The 17,443-nt window shown below is 38.4% G+C and overlaps 1 protein-coding gene across 1 annotated transcript in view; it reads right to left on the bottom strand.

Annotated features, from left to right (window-relative positions):
• cdh13 (cadherin 13, H-cadherin (heart)) overlaps positions 1 to 17,443 on the bottom strand; it is a 486,341-nt gene that overhangs the window by 33,057 nt on the left and 435,841 nt on the right. Inside the window, exon 11 of the mRNA XM_067420253.1 lies at positions 14,389 to 14,531. Coding sequence (XP_067276354.1) covers positions 14,389 to 14,531 — 143 coding nt within the window. The remainder of the gene's footprint in view (positions 1 to 14,388; positions 14,532 to 17,443) is intronic.

The raw sequence follows: 17,443 nt of genomic DNA, 5'->3' as shown, positions 1-17,443 counted from the left end.
CCCCCTTGAAAGCCGCAGAAGTGGACGTGACAGGAGTTGTGTTATTAGAGACAAGGGTGTTCTTCCATCGGCATTTCAGACTTCAAAGTCCAGAGACAAAAAGATGCCATAGTGTCTGCAGAAACCAATCAGTGTCAATTTATCCCAGCAGACAGGGAACAATAATTTGAAAGTGTGTGGCACTATCCTGTATTTTTCTGTCTTATTAGCTTGATAACGCATCCAACTAAAGCACTTGTTCTCCACAAGCCCTAGCCAACCTGTGGCAGGCAACACCTATGCCCTTTACAGGTTTCTTTCCACAGTAAAAGCACCTTTTGCTCTCAAAAAGCAACTCCTGCACAGTAGCCGACCCCCTTTTATCTTATGGCCCTTGAGAGCCAGAGGAGGTGGAAAGATGCTTTGACTGTTATGAGAGCAGAATGAGTTTATCAAGAGAAGCAGTGGAGAAACCAAAGCCGTGTTAAGAACTGTGAGGTCCTTGGCTTTCTGGGTAGATCTCATTATGGCACCATTATAACTCTTGGATATAGCTCCTTGTGCCATCTTGGACATCTTCATTCTACTTCAAAGTACAGTACCAGAGAGGATCTGCCGGATAGAAACCCCTCTCTGCTGACATCTGTTCCTCACTTGGAGTTCTCCTCCAAAAGAAATGTCTCTAAATTGGAGAGCACCAATTATGGACAAGGCAGTGTCGCAGGCAAACATTCGTGGACTTCCCTTAACTTGTACTCTTCTCTGAACCAACTAGTAAAGAAAAGGTGTATTATTATTTTTTTTTTAAAGATGAAGTGAAATTCTGAACGAGAAAGAGTTTGATTCATCTGAATGGCACTGCAGTCATAAGATGTTTACCACATTCACAAAACATTCCTATAATAAATGAGAATTTTATAGAACAATATTTTTGTTATATTTGAAAAAACATTTCCTTAATAACTGTAAATTCTTACACTTATTTACATACTTACTATAGAGCTGTCAATTGATTAAAATATTTAATTGCGATTAATCGCATGATTGTCATGAGTTAACTCGCGATTCATCGCAATTTAATCGCACATTTTTATATGTTGTAAATGTATCTTAAATTAAGTTTGAATTAATTTTTAAATACTCAACATGGTTATATGGACAAATACGCATGCTTTATGCAAACGTACATTTATTATTAGTGAAATCATACTTAATCAATAATACAGCATGAACACTAGACATTTATCAAAGGTCATAGATGTTTATCAAATAACTTGTTCATGTCTCTTAAGCCTAAGCTTAAAGATTCAGAATAAACAGGGATTTCTCTCATTTTAAGAATATAAATAAAGGCAGTTTTTACACTGGCAGTGTAGTACACTATATGGCACAGTTTGTATGAAAAATTGGTAATGTGAAAGCTGTCATGCGGACCTGGGAGTGCACCAGTACCACCCCATACCTGGAGGAGGTCCATATTCCAAGAGTAGGAAAATAGCGTGGTCTCTTTAAGAGATGTGCAATCCCTATTGAATTGCTGGTATTTTGTTTCTGTGTGTGTGCACGCCTAATGTGCCGCGATTCACGCGAACAGTGTGAGAACCACGGACTTGGGAGCGCTCTTGTTCAGAAAAGTAACCTGTGCATTTGTTTTAGACGATTGTAATGCATTTAGTTCAATAAAACACATGTACTGTATGTGGTGATGGTGTTAATGATTTACCTCAGACATGAGCGAGAGTGAGCTTGCAGTGTATTCGCGCATCGCGCTTGGACTGCAGAGAATGTGCTCGGAGTAAAAACGCACTTTTCTTTCGACCTGGTGTCTAATAAAGGTTAAACAGAAAATATGGTAGCTTATAGGCAATAACTGCACTTTTGTTTTAGAATAAATAATGTTAACCATTTTCTTTCCCTATTAATGTTTGCTGCTGCATCCTTTATGTCTATGGCTTATCTCGATTTCTCCAACTACAGGCTACGCCACGGATCAAATGTGCGCTGCGTTAATCGTGCGTTAATACATTTAGTGCCGTTAAAATGATTTTGCATTAATGCGTTAACTTTGACTGTTCTAATACTTACATGTATTTAAATGTATCTTAAGAAATATTGAGTAAACATTATTATTATTAAAAATATGTTTGTTATTCAGGCCTCTGGTATCTGTTTCCCTGGAAGTTGGCCCAATTCTACACTGGCTACAACAATAGCTACAATTTTACATTAAATTAGCAAGGACTTCACAACAATCTCTGTGTAAAACTAGGGCAGGTGTGGAGGCCAAATACTAGAAAACAGCATGTTATCCAAACAAGTGCCTCGGAGCTAGATTGGTAGCACTGGAGCGATGAATACAGTTCCTCCCTCTACAATGCGGATGTTCAAAGGCCTCAGCGGTATATGCTAATGCTCCAAGCAAACCTCTCATGCATACATAAAGAGCCTTTTATATTGTGCAGCAACATTCCTGATAATACATTGCCAGGCTTAAATGACAAGTGCACATCAGCAGTTGAGTTTTTAAATAAAATGCAAAGATGTGGGCAACTGTGACATAACATGAAAGCACAGCATGCGACAACATCATGCTGCTTCTTAGTGGAGTGGTGTTGAGCTACGTGACATTTATTTTTCCAGGTGATATTTAATGGAGATATTTTATGACTGGAGGCAGGAAGACGTGCCCTACATAGGGGGCTTATTCAATAATACAAATTTTTCATGATAAGGAGAGAGCGAAATCACTGAATAAGCAGCAAGTTGAAGAAAAAAATAGAAGAAGTTTTATTTATATAGCGCCTTTCCGTAGCTCAAGGTCGTTTTACATAGTGCTATACAATACATTTGCACACCCACATAAACAATACAAGTACAGGGCAGGCCTTATGTAAACACATTATTCTAAATACATAAATAGATATGTATTTAGCTGGGTCTGGAAGGTATACAGAGATGATACATAACACAATGATAGAGATTCCATAATTCCAGCAGATTCCATAATTTCGGGGCATTGACACTTCATGACCTACCAACTACAGTGGACAACCGAAAATAAGGAATGGACAAAAGACCAAGCTCAGAAGATCTGAGGGACCGTCAGGAGAGTAGGAGAGGAGTAGGTCAGAGAGATATGGAGGTCCAAGACCATGTAAAGCCTTGCATGTTAAGAGTAATGTCTTGAAGTGAATACGTGATGCCACAGGTAGCCAGTGAAGATCATGCAGTGGAGGAGATATGTGAGCAGAGCGCCTGGTGGAGGTGCGAAATCTTGCTGCTGAGTTTTCAACATAGGCTACTGTAACCTTTCAATACGTTTTTAGGAAGACAAAGAAATAGAGCATTACAATAGTCCAGGCGTGATGTGATTAAGGCATAAATTAAAATTTCGGCATCAGCCAGAGTGAGAGAAGATTGAAGATGGAAAATATTATGAAGATGAAAAAAAAAAAAAGAGTTTTTAACAGCAGAAGAAATATGAGAGTCAAAAGATAGAGATGAGTCAAATAAGATACCAAGAATACAGACAGATGAGGAAGGATTAAATAGCCTTATGTAAGGTGGTTGAGTGAGTTCAAACCAAGCGGCAACCTCCCTCAGTTTCTCTTGAAGCCAATACGGAAGTGACTTAAACTGCAATTCCTCGACTGGCCACTAGGGACAGGCTCCAGCAGGGAGAAAAATCTCATTGAGCCCCATGTTAAAATGCTCAACTTTACAGCAGAAAAAAAATGTATTTACAGCCTGGTACAAATTGTGGTTTTGGTCTAAACAGCTAATTTTGCCTGTCATGACAACTGTGAGGGGGGTGATTTTTTAAAATCATAACTAATTCGTTTACATTATATAAAGCCTTAAAGGTCTGCATAATTAAGGGCGTGGTTACTTTGATTGACAGGTGGATAGCCATTTATCCGCTGTCTGTTAGTCATTGCGTCACCTCAGCTCCGGTTGGTTCAAACTGAGGACTTGTGGTCATTAAAAATTCCAGGATGTCCTATTTATATAGGATGCTACAGGATGCTACATTTATATATAGCTTTTCTGGATACTCAAAGCACTTTACATATAGAAGGAGGGAATCTCAACCACGTCCAATGTGCAGCATCCCCCTTTTTTTGCCTCCAAAACGTTTTAATTTCACAATGTTCATGAAACATGCAGATGGTTGCTCTGACCATCAAATATCAGATGAAGTGAGTCATACTGTTTTTATCCACTTTTAACTATAATATTTGGTAATTCCACTTTTTGCAGCTATTACAGCAGCACATGTCTCTGGCATAGTGTCAATATATTTTCTCTGAGAACTTCAACACTAACGTTATCCCATGCCTTCTGCAACTGAAGCCAAAGGCTTTACTTTGAATGCACAATAGATCTGTCCAGTTTATTTTCCAGCTCGCCCCAAATGTGCTCAATGGGGTTAAGGTCCGGACTTTAAGGGGGCCAGTCCATCATTTTCAGTGTTCTAGCAATAGAATCTGGCAATCATTAGAAGAATGTTTCGGGTCATTGTCCTCTTGGAAAATAAATCCAGGCCCAATAAGACAACTCCCAGATGCCAAGTGTTCTAATACTTTTATACGCTCTAATACAAATACGTTTCTGAATTTGGTTGCGTTGTGAGTATTTGCAGCACATTTCTGTATTTGGTTGTGTTGTATGTGAAGTGAGTTTCTGTGTTTGATTGTGTTGTATGAAGTGAGTTTCAGTATTTGGTTGCACTGAAAATATCTGCAGCACATTTCTTTGGCTCTGTTGTATCTTCAGTGAGTTTCTGTATTTGCTCGCATTGTGAGTAGTTGCAGCATATTTCGGTAAACGGTTGTGTTGTGAGTATTTGCGGAGCGCTTATTCGGTTGCGTTGCAAATCTGTTTTGTTCTACTTGCATGTGTTTTCTTCAGTTGCAGCATATACCCAGCTCTCTAGGCCACCATACTTATCATTTAGTATGAACTCATTATTTAAAACATTACAAGAAAAAGAAAAGTAGCATTTTTAAGCACTCCTTGAATACAACTACTACCTGACACACAAATATTTACATATATTTAAATAAAATAGAATTAAATTCAATCTAATTAGGCAATCTGAATCCAATCCCAGCCCCACAAGGAAGAACCATGTCAACTAGAAAAGAGGGAGAAGAGCACAAAGTTATGCAGCTAACCAAGCTTCTATAGGAAGCAGGACATAAACATGGTGGGCAGATTACACACACACACATACACACCCCCTGAAGAGTGATGGAATGGGTGAACATCTGCTGGCGCAGTGGGGAATAAAGGAACAAGAAAAATCTGCCTGTCTCTTACACCGAAACAACTGATTAGGCCCTCTAAACGACGGACCCTCTGCCAATGTTGAAATAGTGCAGTCCCTCCATCTCTACGCTTCTGAGCGTGGTGCGCTTCCAGCAGGTGTTGTAAGGACTTGAATCATTAACCCCAGGCTGACAGACAAGACTGAGCCCACCAGGCTCAGAAAAGTGTTGCACTTCAGCAGCTCCCCACCACTCCAGTGAGTCTGCAACTTCACACATTGGGAGCTGCAAAATGGATCCATTTATTCCAACTCCAGGTTAGAGAAGGGTGGGACTGATTCTTCCATATTGCTAGCATAGAATTTTAGTTCGTTTTAGGACTTGAAGGGATAGTTCACCCAAAAATGAAAATTCTGTCATTTACTTGCCCTTAAGTTTTTGCCTTCTTGCCCTTAAGTTTTGTATGAATTTCTTTCTTCAGCTGAACTCAAAAGAAGATATTTTGAAGAATGTTGGTAACCGAACAGTTGACTGGCCCCATTGACTTCCATAGTTTTCAATACTATGAAAGTCATTGGGGCTCATCGACTTTTTGATTACTCATATACTTCAAAATATCTTCTTTTGAGTTCAGAAGAAGAAAGAAATTCATAGAGGTTTGGAACAGCTTGCTTGCATTTTGGCTATTAAGCAACACTCAATCTAACAACAATCACTCAACAATCTACAGGCTACATGACATCACATGTTTTTGTTCCTCAAAGATAAAATTCTGAAAACATTTCTTGATGTATATTCATATTTTATCACCAATCTGTACTACAAAATTCAGCCACAAATGTTTAAAGATACTTCTTTTGTAAAAACTCTTTTGTAGAGTTCTCAAAAGTTTTTCAATATTGAAATCAACATTTATATTCAGCAATGACACATTACACTGGTGACAGTGAGGACTTCAAATTGTTCAAAAAACTGTATAATTCATATAATTATAAAATAACTCTGTTCTTTTGAGCTTTTTATTAATCAAAGAATTCTAAGAAGAAAAACAGTTTCTTTCAAAAAAATTAAGCTGCACAACTGTTTTCAAAAATTATAATAAATGTTTCTTGAGCACCAAATCAGCTTATTAGAATGACTTCTAAGGGATCATGTGACACTGAAGACTTGAGTAATGGCTGTTGATAATTTCACAATATTACTGTTTTGCTGTATTTTTGATCAAATAAATGCATCCTTATTGCATAGTAGAAGAGATAGCAGAAGAGATTTCGTTTAAGTAAATCATCACCCACCTTAAAGAATAAAAGCAAAGACATTTATTCTCCCATGTTCATATGGGCTTTAACAGAAGACAAATAAATGAATGTGAACATTAACATTGGGGGTGAGTAAATGATCTAAACATTTTATTTAGTTATTTAGTTTTAAATAACTATTCATTTAACATGTAGACATATGTGTAAACACACAAGGGTAGAAAAGGGTAGCACAGACTAGCTACATCAACTCTCCCTCTAGTCCTAGCTGCCCGCCACTATCAATACAGCATCTTCTCATTTTCCCTCTCCCTTCTATCATTCTTGTTCAATCAACGCTCTCCTCTTCTCTGTGGTCAGCGGTCAGACCGAGAAAGAGAGAGAGAGAGAAAGATAGAGAAGCAACACTCATTTGAGCCCTTGAAATAAAGACATGGGACTCCAGTCTAGATCGATAGCCTGTTAGTGACCAGTGTGACTTTCATGTCATGCAATCATCGGACAGATTGCCACAGAATAGGGAGTCTGTGATAGACTAGATCTGCCTGGGATACCAGGGAAACACAGGCGGTGCAAACTCCAGCACTGTAGCACTCACACAGACACACAAAATAAGAGCATAATGTTAGCACTGTGCTTGAAGCGCTGATACAAACAAAAATGTTGTTCAAAATGATTAATTGGTTTGAGTAGACCCAAATCAAATTAAACAAATTAGTTCAATCAAATTAAGTTTTATGAGTATTTAGGACTTTCTTCACAAAAGTTCACAAAATGTACATATTTTAAATTTAATCTTAATTGTTTGACTTATGAACAAGACAAAATTATATTTAACTGAAACTTAGCTGGGAATTCTATTTCCCAGCATGCTTTGCCATGATACTCGATACTCAAAAGGGCACTTTTTTGACACTTTTTTTGTTGTTGTTCAAGATTAACATTAAGTGGGAGATTTAGGAGTGTTAATGTTTTGTTACGCTAGTTTAAAAGATTTTCTGTTATGTTTTTTTCTTCTTTTAGGGTTACCATCATGGCGACGAGTGGAGCGCCAACTTAGTTTGAGAACAGGTATGTAAAATGTTTTATATTGCAAGTGCTATGCTAATGCTATCAAAGCATTGTGTAACCAATTAGTAAGGTAGCATTTATTGAATAATTAGGTAATTAGGTATATAACCGATTACCTCAAATGTTTTGAATTTTGCCAGATTTACAGTGAGGAAGATTTTTTGTGAATAATTAAAATTTCAGTCAGTACATCACAAAATGCGAATGTATGGCTTCATGAAACTTGTAATACAGTGATCAAGTCATATGAACCATTTTTTTAAAGAGTTTTGGGTGAAGCGGAAAAATATTTTTTCTTCCCTATTGTGACGTAAATCTGAGGGAAACGGCTTCTGGAATGAGAAAAAAATAAGTATGGCAGGACTTGATTTCGTAGGATGTTGGGCTTTGGTAACTAACAGGAGGCAGATCTGAAAGGCAGTTTGCAGTCAGTTGTGGGGGATATTTAGTTCCACCCTCCACTGAGACATGTCGTTTGGAGGGGGAGGCGAGGTTTGCGTTTTTGATTAAAGATTATGAATGTACATGAATTATAGATATTATATATATATATATATATATATATATATATATATATATATATATATATATATATATATACACGGATAAATAATTTATAATAAACACTGCAACATAAAAAAACAAGATTTTTGATTTCATTATGACTTTAAGTAAGGGATAATGTACACCCAGCCAGTTGTTATCGCAGAATAAACGCGTCAGGGTCCTGATCACGTGCACTCTGTCGGGGTTTATTCTGCGATAACAACTGGCTGGGTGCAAATTATCCCGCTTATTACACAGCTACTAATCTCAAATAAATTAGACACAAAAAATTGTCTTGAGATTAAATATTTCATTAGCTCTTATGCAAAGCTTCCGCGGAGAAAAACAGTTCCAAACTGCTTTAAGCCTTTATCGATTGCTGCTAAATGTTGAAAATTAATGCTGAAAGGGTTAGTTCACCCAAAAATGAAACCAAACCTATGATTTACTCACCCTCAAGTCATTATAGGTGTATATGACATTCTTCTTTCAGACAAATACATTGGAGTTATATTTAAAAAGTCCAGGCTAACATTAATCCAAGCAGTAGTTATAACGTTAGCTGTTTTTGAAGTCCATAAAAAATGCAGCTGTCCGCCAAATAACGTGCTCCACGCGGCTCTGATGGGTTATTAGAGCCTTCTGATTCGAATCGATGCGTTTGTGTAAGAAAAATGTCCATATTTAAAACTTTATAAAGGAACCCCGCCTTGAAGTCTTCCATTGTAGCCAAGGCTGTTTAAGTATTTAACAGCCAGTCCGCCACAAGATGGCGTCAGCGTTAAGCATAGTAGTAGTACCGGTCAAGATAACTCGCATTACCCGGACAAGCGGTTGTTATCTGGAAATAACATACCGCTGGAATGCACGATTGACCAATCAGAATCAAGTATTTCACAGAGCCGTGTAATAATAGTGTATAACAATACATTATTCTTTTCCTACAAGTGAACTTAGTTGAACAAGTAAACAGAGAATGATAATGCAGAAAGTGACCTCAAAGTAAAACCTATTTTGGGCATTTGACATTTATTGAAATAAGCCTCTGGTCTGCATAACAAATGTCTACATCTCAATGCAAATAACACCTCTGACACATAGCCTTAAGTCACTGTAACCTTTTCGAAACCTCAGCAAACAATGATTAATAACTTATTATTACGAGTATGAAATAAAAAATAAATAAAGCCGTTATCGATCTTAAATTAAACTTGGATTTGCATATATACTCAGATTGATGTCTGAGCTGTGGCATTCTTATATGTTATTTGCACTTTGCTGTGGGGCTCACCTGCCTTGATATACTCCCCAATGCAAACAAAGCCACTTGCATTTCTCTGGCCTCACAATCTAGCTTTCCTCACGATCACAGAAAGCAATTTAGCCTAAAATCAACATCTCTCACACTCCCCAATTCCCTCATGTGTGTGTGTGTGTGTGTGTGTGTGTGTGTGAGTGAGTGAGTGAGTGAGTGAGTGAGTGAGTGAGTGAGTGAGTGAGTGAGTGAGTGAGAGCGAGAGCGAGAGCGAGAGAGAGAGAGAGAGAGAGAGAGAGAGAGAGAGAGAGAGAGAGAGAGAGAGAGAGAGAGATTTGGGAAGAGTGGTGATGACAGGAAGACTGCGGATATACATACTCTGAAATGAGCACATCTCATCCAGACGTTGTTGACTTAATTATATGTGAGAAAAATATAAGGAGGAAAGAGAAAGATATAAATAGAGTGAGGCAATGTTTGGAATAGAATACTAGTATACGGTATATACTGTATACTGCCTATGTTTTTTTAAGTCCCCCTGTGGTGAAAATCACGTTTTTTTTGTATATGTGGTATTTTTAATATGGTTTAAAAGGATAGTTTACCCCAAAATGAAAATTACCCAATGATTTGATCATCCTCAAGCCTTCCGAGGTGTATATGAAAATTTTGTTTCAGATGAATGCAATCAGATGTTAAAATGTCCTGGCTAATCCAAGCATTATAATGGCAGTGAACTGCAGCCAGGCCGCCTTCCGTTTTGAACTTACGCAGAGAGTGTAATGCCTCTTGCAGTTCAAAATGCTTGCACTATGTCCGACGTCATACGACGTGCCAGTTAAGCTTTTTTCGTAAGTGGAATACAGAAGGCGATCTGGTGGAAGCTATTTTACTTCATAATGTGTCCCCCCTGGAGTTGTGTGGATTACTTGTATAATGGATGGATGCACTTTTTTGGGCTTCAGATTTTGGGCTGCCATTATAACGTAGCGTATACTAAATTAGGCAAGGGTGTAGGGTTTTATTCAAGCTATTTTAAGGCATGAAGACTTATTTTTCACAGGAAAAAAACACTTAAATATGTTATTTTGGTGAATAATTTAAGGAATACAATTATTGACTACAGGGGGACTTTAAAGATTAAATATACAAATGTTATCAGTAGGTACTAGTATTTTTAAACAGTGTCCAACCAGGACTTATTGTGCTAGATTCCTTAATGTACGATATTACAAAGAAAAGAAAAAATGGGGGAAAAATGGGTTTGTCTCTGCAATGTACACTAGTATTTCAAAGATGAGGGTACATCTGATTTTCCCCCAAGCAACCAACAAACAAACAAACAAATAAATAAATACTTTTTTTCAGCAAGGATGCATTAACTTGATCAAAAGTGACAGTTAAGGCATTCATAATGTAACAACATTGGCTGACCCCAAACCATTGAATGGCAAATGTAAATTGAAGTGTAATGAAAGGGCAAACTTCAATAACTGACTGCAAACTCCATTCTCAAATGCTGTCCTACTATTTTTAGAGAAGGGGGGGGGGGGGTGACAATGCCACAACAATAAAAATGTTGTGGCAAATTGCAGTGTTTTATACAGTGCAAAATCAGACAAATGTGGGTCATTTGGATTTTGTAGGCATATTGGATACCACACACACTGTGCACACAGCAAAGCATAATAAGAGTAGTATAGCTGTGTGCGGTTTCAAACCCAGTGAAGTACATAGAGAGAGGAAAAGTGAATTTCGCCCTTACTGATTCCTCTTTTAAAAGAATGTATGAATTCTCACAGTATGAAATCACAAATGTAAAAGCAGCAAATATGAGCACTTTTGAGATGTGTTTTGGTTGGCTTGTTTCCTTTAATGGATCTGTCATCTTTCAAATGCCAAATCCAACCTCCTTCTACACAAAAACAAACAGACCAGAGGAGAGTGAGAAAATGGGAAGAGTAGAGAACATTGCTTCTTACTCGAATCCCTCCTAGTGTCCCTGTCAGAAGATTTGACATTGAGAAGTGACTCATTCAAAGGTTAATTAAATGTTGTTTATGCCAAGTGAGTGAAATTACTACACTACCCAGAGAGCACTAATGTAACAACTGTGTTCTCTGACCTGCAGAAGCGTGTAATTTCCTGTGGTGGGAGAATAATCCGTGGCTGATGACTTGAATAGAGAACCCTAGAAAATGGGCTCACCGTGATGGTGGGTTGTTTTGATGACAATTGAGGTGACAAAAGTATGAATGCTTTATATTCACAGTGTCCACACCATTTATAGAAGGGTCAGTTCTAATTAAGAGCACATTTTAAACAGTGAAATGTTTTATGATGCACTTACCATGCTGCTTGATCTTAGCCTAGAAGTCTAGACGCACCCTTAAATATAATTTGCCGCCAGTGTCGTCTAGCAACTCTCCATAGACTTGCGAGCTGGAAAAAGCAAACTCTGGTCAGGCCAATCACATTGTGTATAGAGTCGGTGGGCGGGCTTAACATATTGACGGCAGAGTTGCTGAGGTTCCGCATGCTACTTGTAAACAAAGAAGCTGGCGAACGGCGGTCTTTTGAATCGGCTTTGGCCGTGACTCTGGAAGACTTGGAGTTAAGTGAAGTCTGAAGTCATTCTTAAGACGGTAAGATATGTTCGGAGGTTTGCCGTATCTATCAATCTTTAATCTATCAACAAGCTCCGCTTCACCTTCGTTGCTCTGGTTGGTTGTAGCGCTATCCTATCGAGTGCAGAGGGAGTTTGAAAGACAACCGTTTATCCCGCCCCTCGGATTGAGCCCTGTCTATGGTGAATTCCCAGACCAAACATCTTGATGTGGGTCTGGCTTGTCAGGCTAGCTTGATCTGACATTTCAGAAACATTTCAACATTGTAAGCCAGAGTCCTGCACAAGTCCATTTTTGGAGACCCGCGCCCACCCGTACCTGCAAGGTTTAGCACCAGATCCGACCCGTGACCCGTGAAAATATCAAAATTAAATCCGCACCCGCCCAGACCCGTAAATATTTGGTCTGTTACCTGACCTGTGCCCATGATAAATCACACACGCTATAATCATTCAAATTAAAATGCTTTATTTTTTATCTTGCACCTCTCTCAACATCAACAGCGTCATGAATAGGCTAACGAAACCAGCTAAAGTCCCTTTAAAGACTCATTGTCAACAATTTCATATACTCCACTCACCAACTTTACTTTTACTTCATCCATTGCTACTCCTGCCACGCTTGTTCCATCTGGGCTACGAGAGGCATCAACAAAAGTTTCAGTGTCGCAGTGGTGGTGACGTGGGTCAAATGGCATTTCGTTGTTGCGTGTATGTGTAATGGTAATTTGGAAATATTAATTGTAATAGCCTACATTATGTTCAAGGGGGGCAGAAGGAGACGGGAACCGGCGAACATTTAAAAGACTTAACCAAGACCAAACAAAACGAAAGTAATGTGGGCAGCCCCTCATGGACATCTGCCACGCACACTCACATAATAAAACGTAAACACAACTCAACGCCAAATCCAGATCTGTTGAGCTCTCGTCCTTATGCCTCCGAGGTTCCTCAGAGGACTCGAGACCGGTAACCAGTAATTCATGATACTAACCGCCTGGACAGAGTTAATAATCCGTTCGTATCCCTGCCCGTGCATTTTATAAATCCACCCGTTTTAGCCACTTTTATGCGGGGACCCGCATAAAGATATGGATTACAATATATTTGTATTACTTTTGTGAATTTATGTTGTGTTTTTGCCTCGTTATGGTTTTATTGTCAGTCACAGCATACGTAGATAATGCCTTTTGTGTCCCAACGCAAACAAAATTAATATTACATGATAAATATTGGATACAAAATGTGTGTAGTCTTAAGAGAACGTCTGCTGTTACCATTCCCTAACAGCAGACATTCACCTCCGAAAGCAGAATAACATGTTTATTAAGTAATTTATTATATACGAAGAATTATTATATACAGTGGCTGCTTCTTCTCAGCAGCATCTTCCATTTTTCTTTGTGATATTTAGTTGCAGTTTACCAGGATGTGATGATTTTGTTCTCTTCGGCTCACTGGATGGAAATGGTGCTTTATTTGCAAACGTTTTGTGCAAAGTTAAATTTGCAGAAACATCGCTATTGATATGACAATCGAATACAATACAATCAAATATTAATGCCATGGTTATAATACTGATAAATAAGTATTTGTACACATTTGTATGTCCAAGGGCCATATCATGCACCCGGCACAATGCGATGCCAGGTGCAATGCAGGTGTTTTTTGCTAGTTTCAGCCAGATGCAGTTATCATTTTCACGTCCAGTGCCATGTTATTTAAATAGCACGTCTCATGGCCATCTGTTCACCCATGGGCATGCTGGTCTGAAAACCAGGTGTGTTTAGGTGCATTGTCGGCAGCTGCACCACTGACCAACAAAAACCTGCTCTAAAGTCAATATCACAGTATTTTGTGTCATTTAAAGGATGCGTTAGTAATATGTGCCTATAGGCGGGTGCACAAAATGTGTACACTCTGCTTTTTACACACACAGGGATGCGCAGCAGCACACAAACATTTTTAAATATTAAAAATAAAAGGTTTCCTCTCTGGAGAAGCGTTCAGTCTTCCTGCTCGCAAATTCCGCCATGTAAATAGTAAACCTGCGATGGTGCAAGTGCAACTGGCTTTTAAAGGGAAAGGGAGATGAGACTCTGATTGGTTTATTGCATGTTACACCCAAAACACATCCATGACTCCTTAAGAGACTGGGCACATCCCTTTTGGACCATGCACCTGACGTTAAACTAGTAAAAGTGCAGATATAAGTGCACCTGCGCCATGCACTCAGATCATCACAATAGGGTTTTATTGCTGTCAATGCATCAGTAGTGTATGTTTCAGTGTGTTTGAAAAGTAAGTGAATGTAGAAATATAAAACCACACTTTATGTAAAAATACACATTAATAAAATGACCCATGCAAAAAATGTCCTACCGTTATCTGTGGCAATGAAGAGAGCAGTGTACTGGTTGTGGTGAACATGTGGAGACTCGCGGTCCAGTATGGCCCTGGTGGTAACATTGCCTTTGAACGGGTTCACGATCAACCAGTCTGCCGGGTCTCTCAACACAGCGAACCTGTGGGGCACACAAGAACATTACATACACTTAACATATGCAACTTTTAGAATGGGTCATGCTTTTGAAGTTGACCAAAACGCAAAGATTTCTAAATGTCTTTCAGTTTATATGTCCACTTATTACAGGGGCCAATCCCCTCAACATATGGTCAAAAATCGGGCTAGGTATGGATTTAGATGTTCCAGTTGGATTCGATTTCGATTCACAGGCTCTCAAATCGATTCGTTTTCAATTTACGCTTTGATTTTTGATTCTCGATTCAACTCAAATGAATATAGATTTAATCCAAATACTATAGGTATTTATTAAAAAAATCTGTGGTGACGGGATGGGGGGCTTCTATGATATTAGACTGCGTAACCTATAATAAAAATAATGATTTTCAAACCTGAACCAAACATATTTTTATTGAAAGATCAATAGTCTGTCATTAGTCTTTAGTCTGCCACAAAAAACAACATAAAAATCTTGAACTCAAATGTCATTGGGAAAAGAAAACACAAAAACAATGACTGTTGTAGTAAGTAACAATAAGTAACAGTGCATAAATCAGATATTTCTGTATAGCCTAATGCTAATAAGCTTAAATAAAAATAACAAAATAATTGTGAAGTATTTTTTTGGACACAGCGCCACGAACAATCAATCACTCCTTTACGTGTGCATCACTGTCCTTCTTGCAGCTGCTTGCGCTCTCTTCATCAAGGCTTAAAACAAAAAGGGGACAAAAAGTCGTATTATCTTTGTGCATAGATTAGTTACAGTACCTGCAGAGGTGTTTTTTGCTTTTTAATAGTAGGTTGGGGTTCCGTTACACCAGCCATGCCAACGGATTAAATGAAAATTAACTTATCAATGCATATCAATATTCGCGTCCTAGCCGCCTCTTCCAACGGCTCACTACGACGACCCTGGTGCAAGCTCACCACATCCTTCGTATCGGGAGTTACCGCAGTTTGAGCCAGCGGCCCTGTGCCTGCTGATAATTCACCCTCCTCCACTTCAGGTGAAGGTGGGGGAGAAAAGTCCTCTACTTCTAAAGGCAAATCTGTTACAAAACAACTGGCATCACTCCAGTCATTCTCCATTTTTGCGAGTCTGACAGCTGTCAATGTATCCATCACTGCGGGTCTCAGGTGCACCCCCCACCCCCGCTCAGCCCCGTGCTCAGGTAGTCTCCGCCGGGCTCTGCCCACTTTTCCAGCATTTTTTAAATATTGCCAGTGGGAAGAGTTAGGCTAGTTAACTTTTAAACAACATGACCCCAAGCACTACATAGTGGTGACAGGTTATCAGGAAGGTCAGCTGAAAGTGAAATAAGAAGAAATGGAGCAAGAAGAGCACCTGAAACATGTAGGAGGGATAAATGACCTGCAACGATACCTCTAAGAGTAATGAGCCATTTTGCAATTGAATAACCGTCCGAAGATATCTCAGCCATGACCCCCAGAACAACAAAGCATGTGCGTATGTACGATCGGATAAAACTGGTTGCAGTAGTGCTGAAATGTGGAACTAAGTCACAAATTTACAGGCTAAACAAAAGACAAACACACCAAATGAAATGCCAAGTTCTCAAGCTTTAATGCTTTCAGGAAACCCAAAGAGACTTTTTCAAAACATAGGAGGGGAATATTATTTTTTCTGAAAAGTCTTGCTGACTCGGCTACTTTTCCCAAATGAACACAAACATTCACACAACCAACAAAGATGTTTTTCGTGTCCTAAGGGATTCAAAAACATTGGAGTTGCTCACTAAAGCAAAAACAGAAATGGATGTGGAATAAAGTCACAGCTCATTTTATGAGTCACTCTGTACTGTATATAATTCTTATTTTTGAAATAACATGTTTTTGTAGGTTTATATTTAAGAATAAAAGAAAGAAAAAAATACATAATTAAGATTTGTAAAACAGGCACAGTCACAATTTTACCCATGTACTACTTTCTGTAAGATAAAAAAGTATGCAGTCTTAAAAAAAGTAAGCTTTTTTTTGCTCAATTGTGCCCCCTTATATTCTCTTCCGACAGCAAAAAGCACCTTTCACAAAGCCATTCTAGCTTATCAACACTCTATCACAACACATCTCAGGGAAATGTTCTCTGATTCATGAGGACATGCTCTCAGAAACAAGCTAGCGTGAGATTACCATCACGCTGCTCTGGGTACAAATACCTTACATCCTGACTCAGATGCGCGAGTGGATAGTTTGTAATTCTCCTGTAAAATCAGCTGTTATTTGTTGGAGAGTGGGTATACTCATTGGAGATTTTTTTTTGGCCTGGAGTGTCACAAAGGCTGCAAATGCAGTCAAAAGCTTTATGCCACTGGATAAGGCAGCAGCTTTGTACGCCAAGTACAAATATTAAAATAGTGTGCCATTATCTAGTATATGATAATAAAAAACTCTTCAGGAAAAAATCTTCTGCAATTGAAAAAAGTAATCTGAATAGTGTGTCATTTTCTTGTCTTCATTAAAAAAACTAGCTAAATTTTTTTTTTTAAATCACACATAAACACATGCAAACCCACATAAAGTAAGTAGAAGCTATTTCCTTTTTTTTCTTTCTTTTTTGGTGTTGTCTGCTTTGACAACCCTCTATTTCTTTTCACTCTATACACCTTGGAAGAACTGGCGATTCATATCGACACAAAACCAATGGATATTTCAATTCTTGAATCCATTTCTCAGACCCTCTAAATTAATCCGACAGCCTGAACGTTTACAAATGGGGGTGTGGCCTAGACACTTATTCATATGCATTGTTAGAAAACTCTTTCATAAACAATGTTGTTTTTCTAATACACAGTGCTTCACTCAATTAGCCTCGTCTCAGTGTCATTAGCGTGTCATTATAAACACATTATGCAAATTAATATGTTATCTATAACGATACGTGCTAATGAC

The sequence above is a fragment of the Pseudorasbora parva genome, chromosome 16, assembly GCF_024679245.1.
Source record: "Pseudorasbora parva isolate DD20220531a chromosome 16, ASM2467924v1, whole genome shotgun sequence".
NCBI lineage: Eukaryota > Metazoa > Chordata > Actinopteri > Cypriniformes > Gobionidae > Pseudorasbora > Pseudorasbora parva.
The sequence above is the reverse complement of the archived record's forward strand: the minus strand, read 5'-3'. Positions and strand labels throughout refer to the sequence as shown.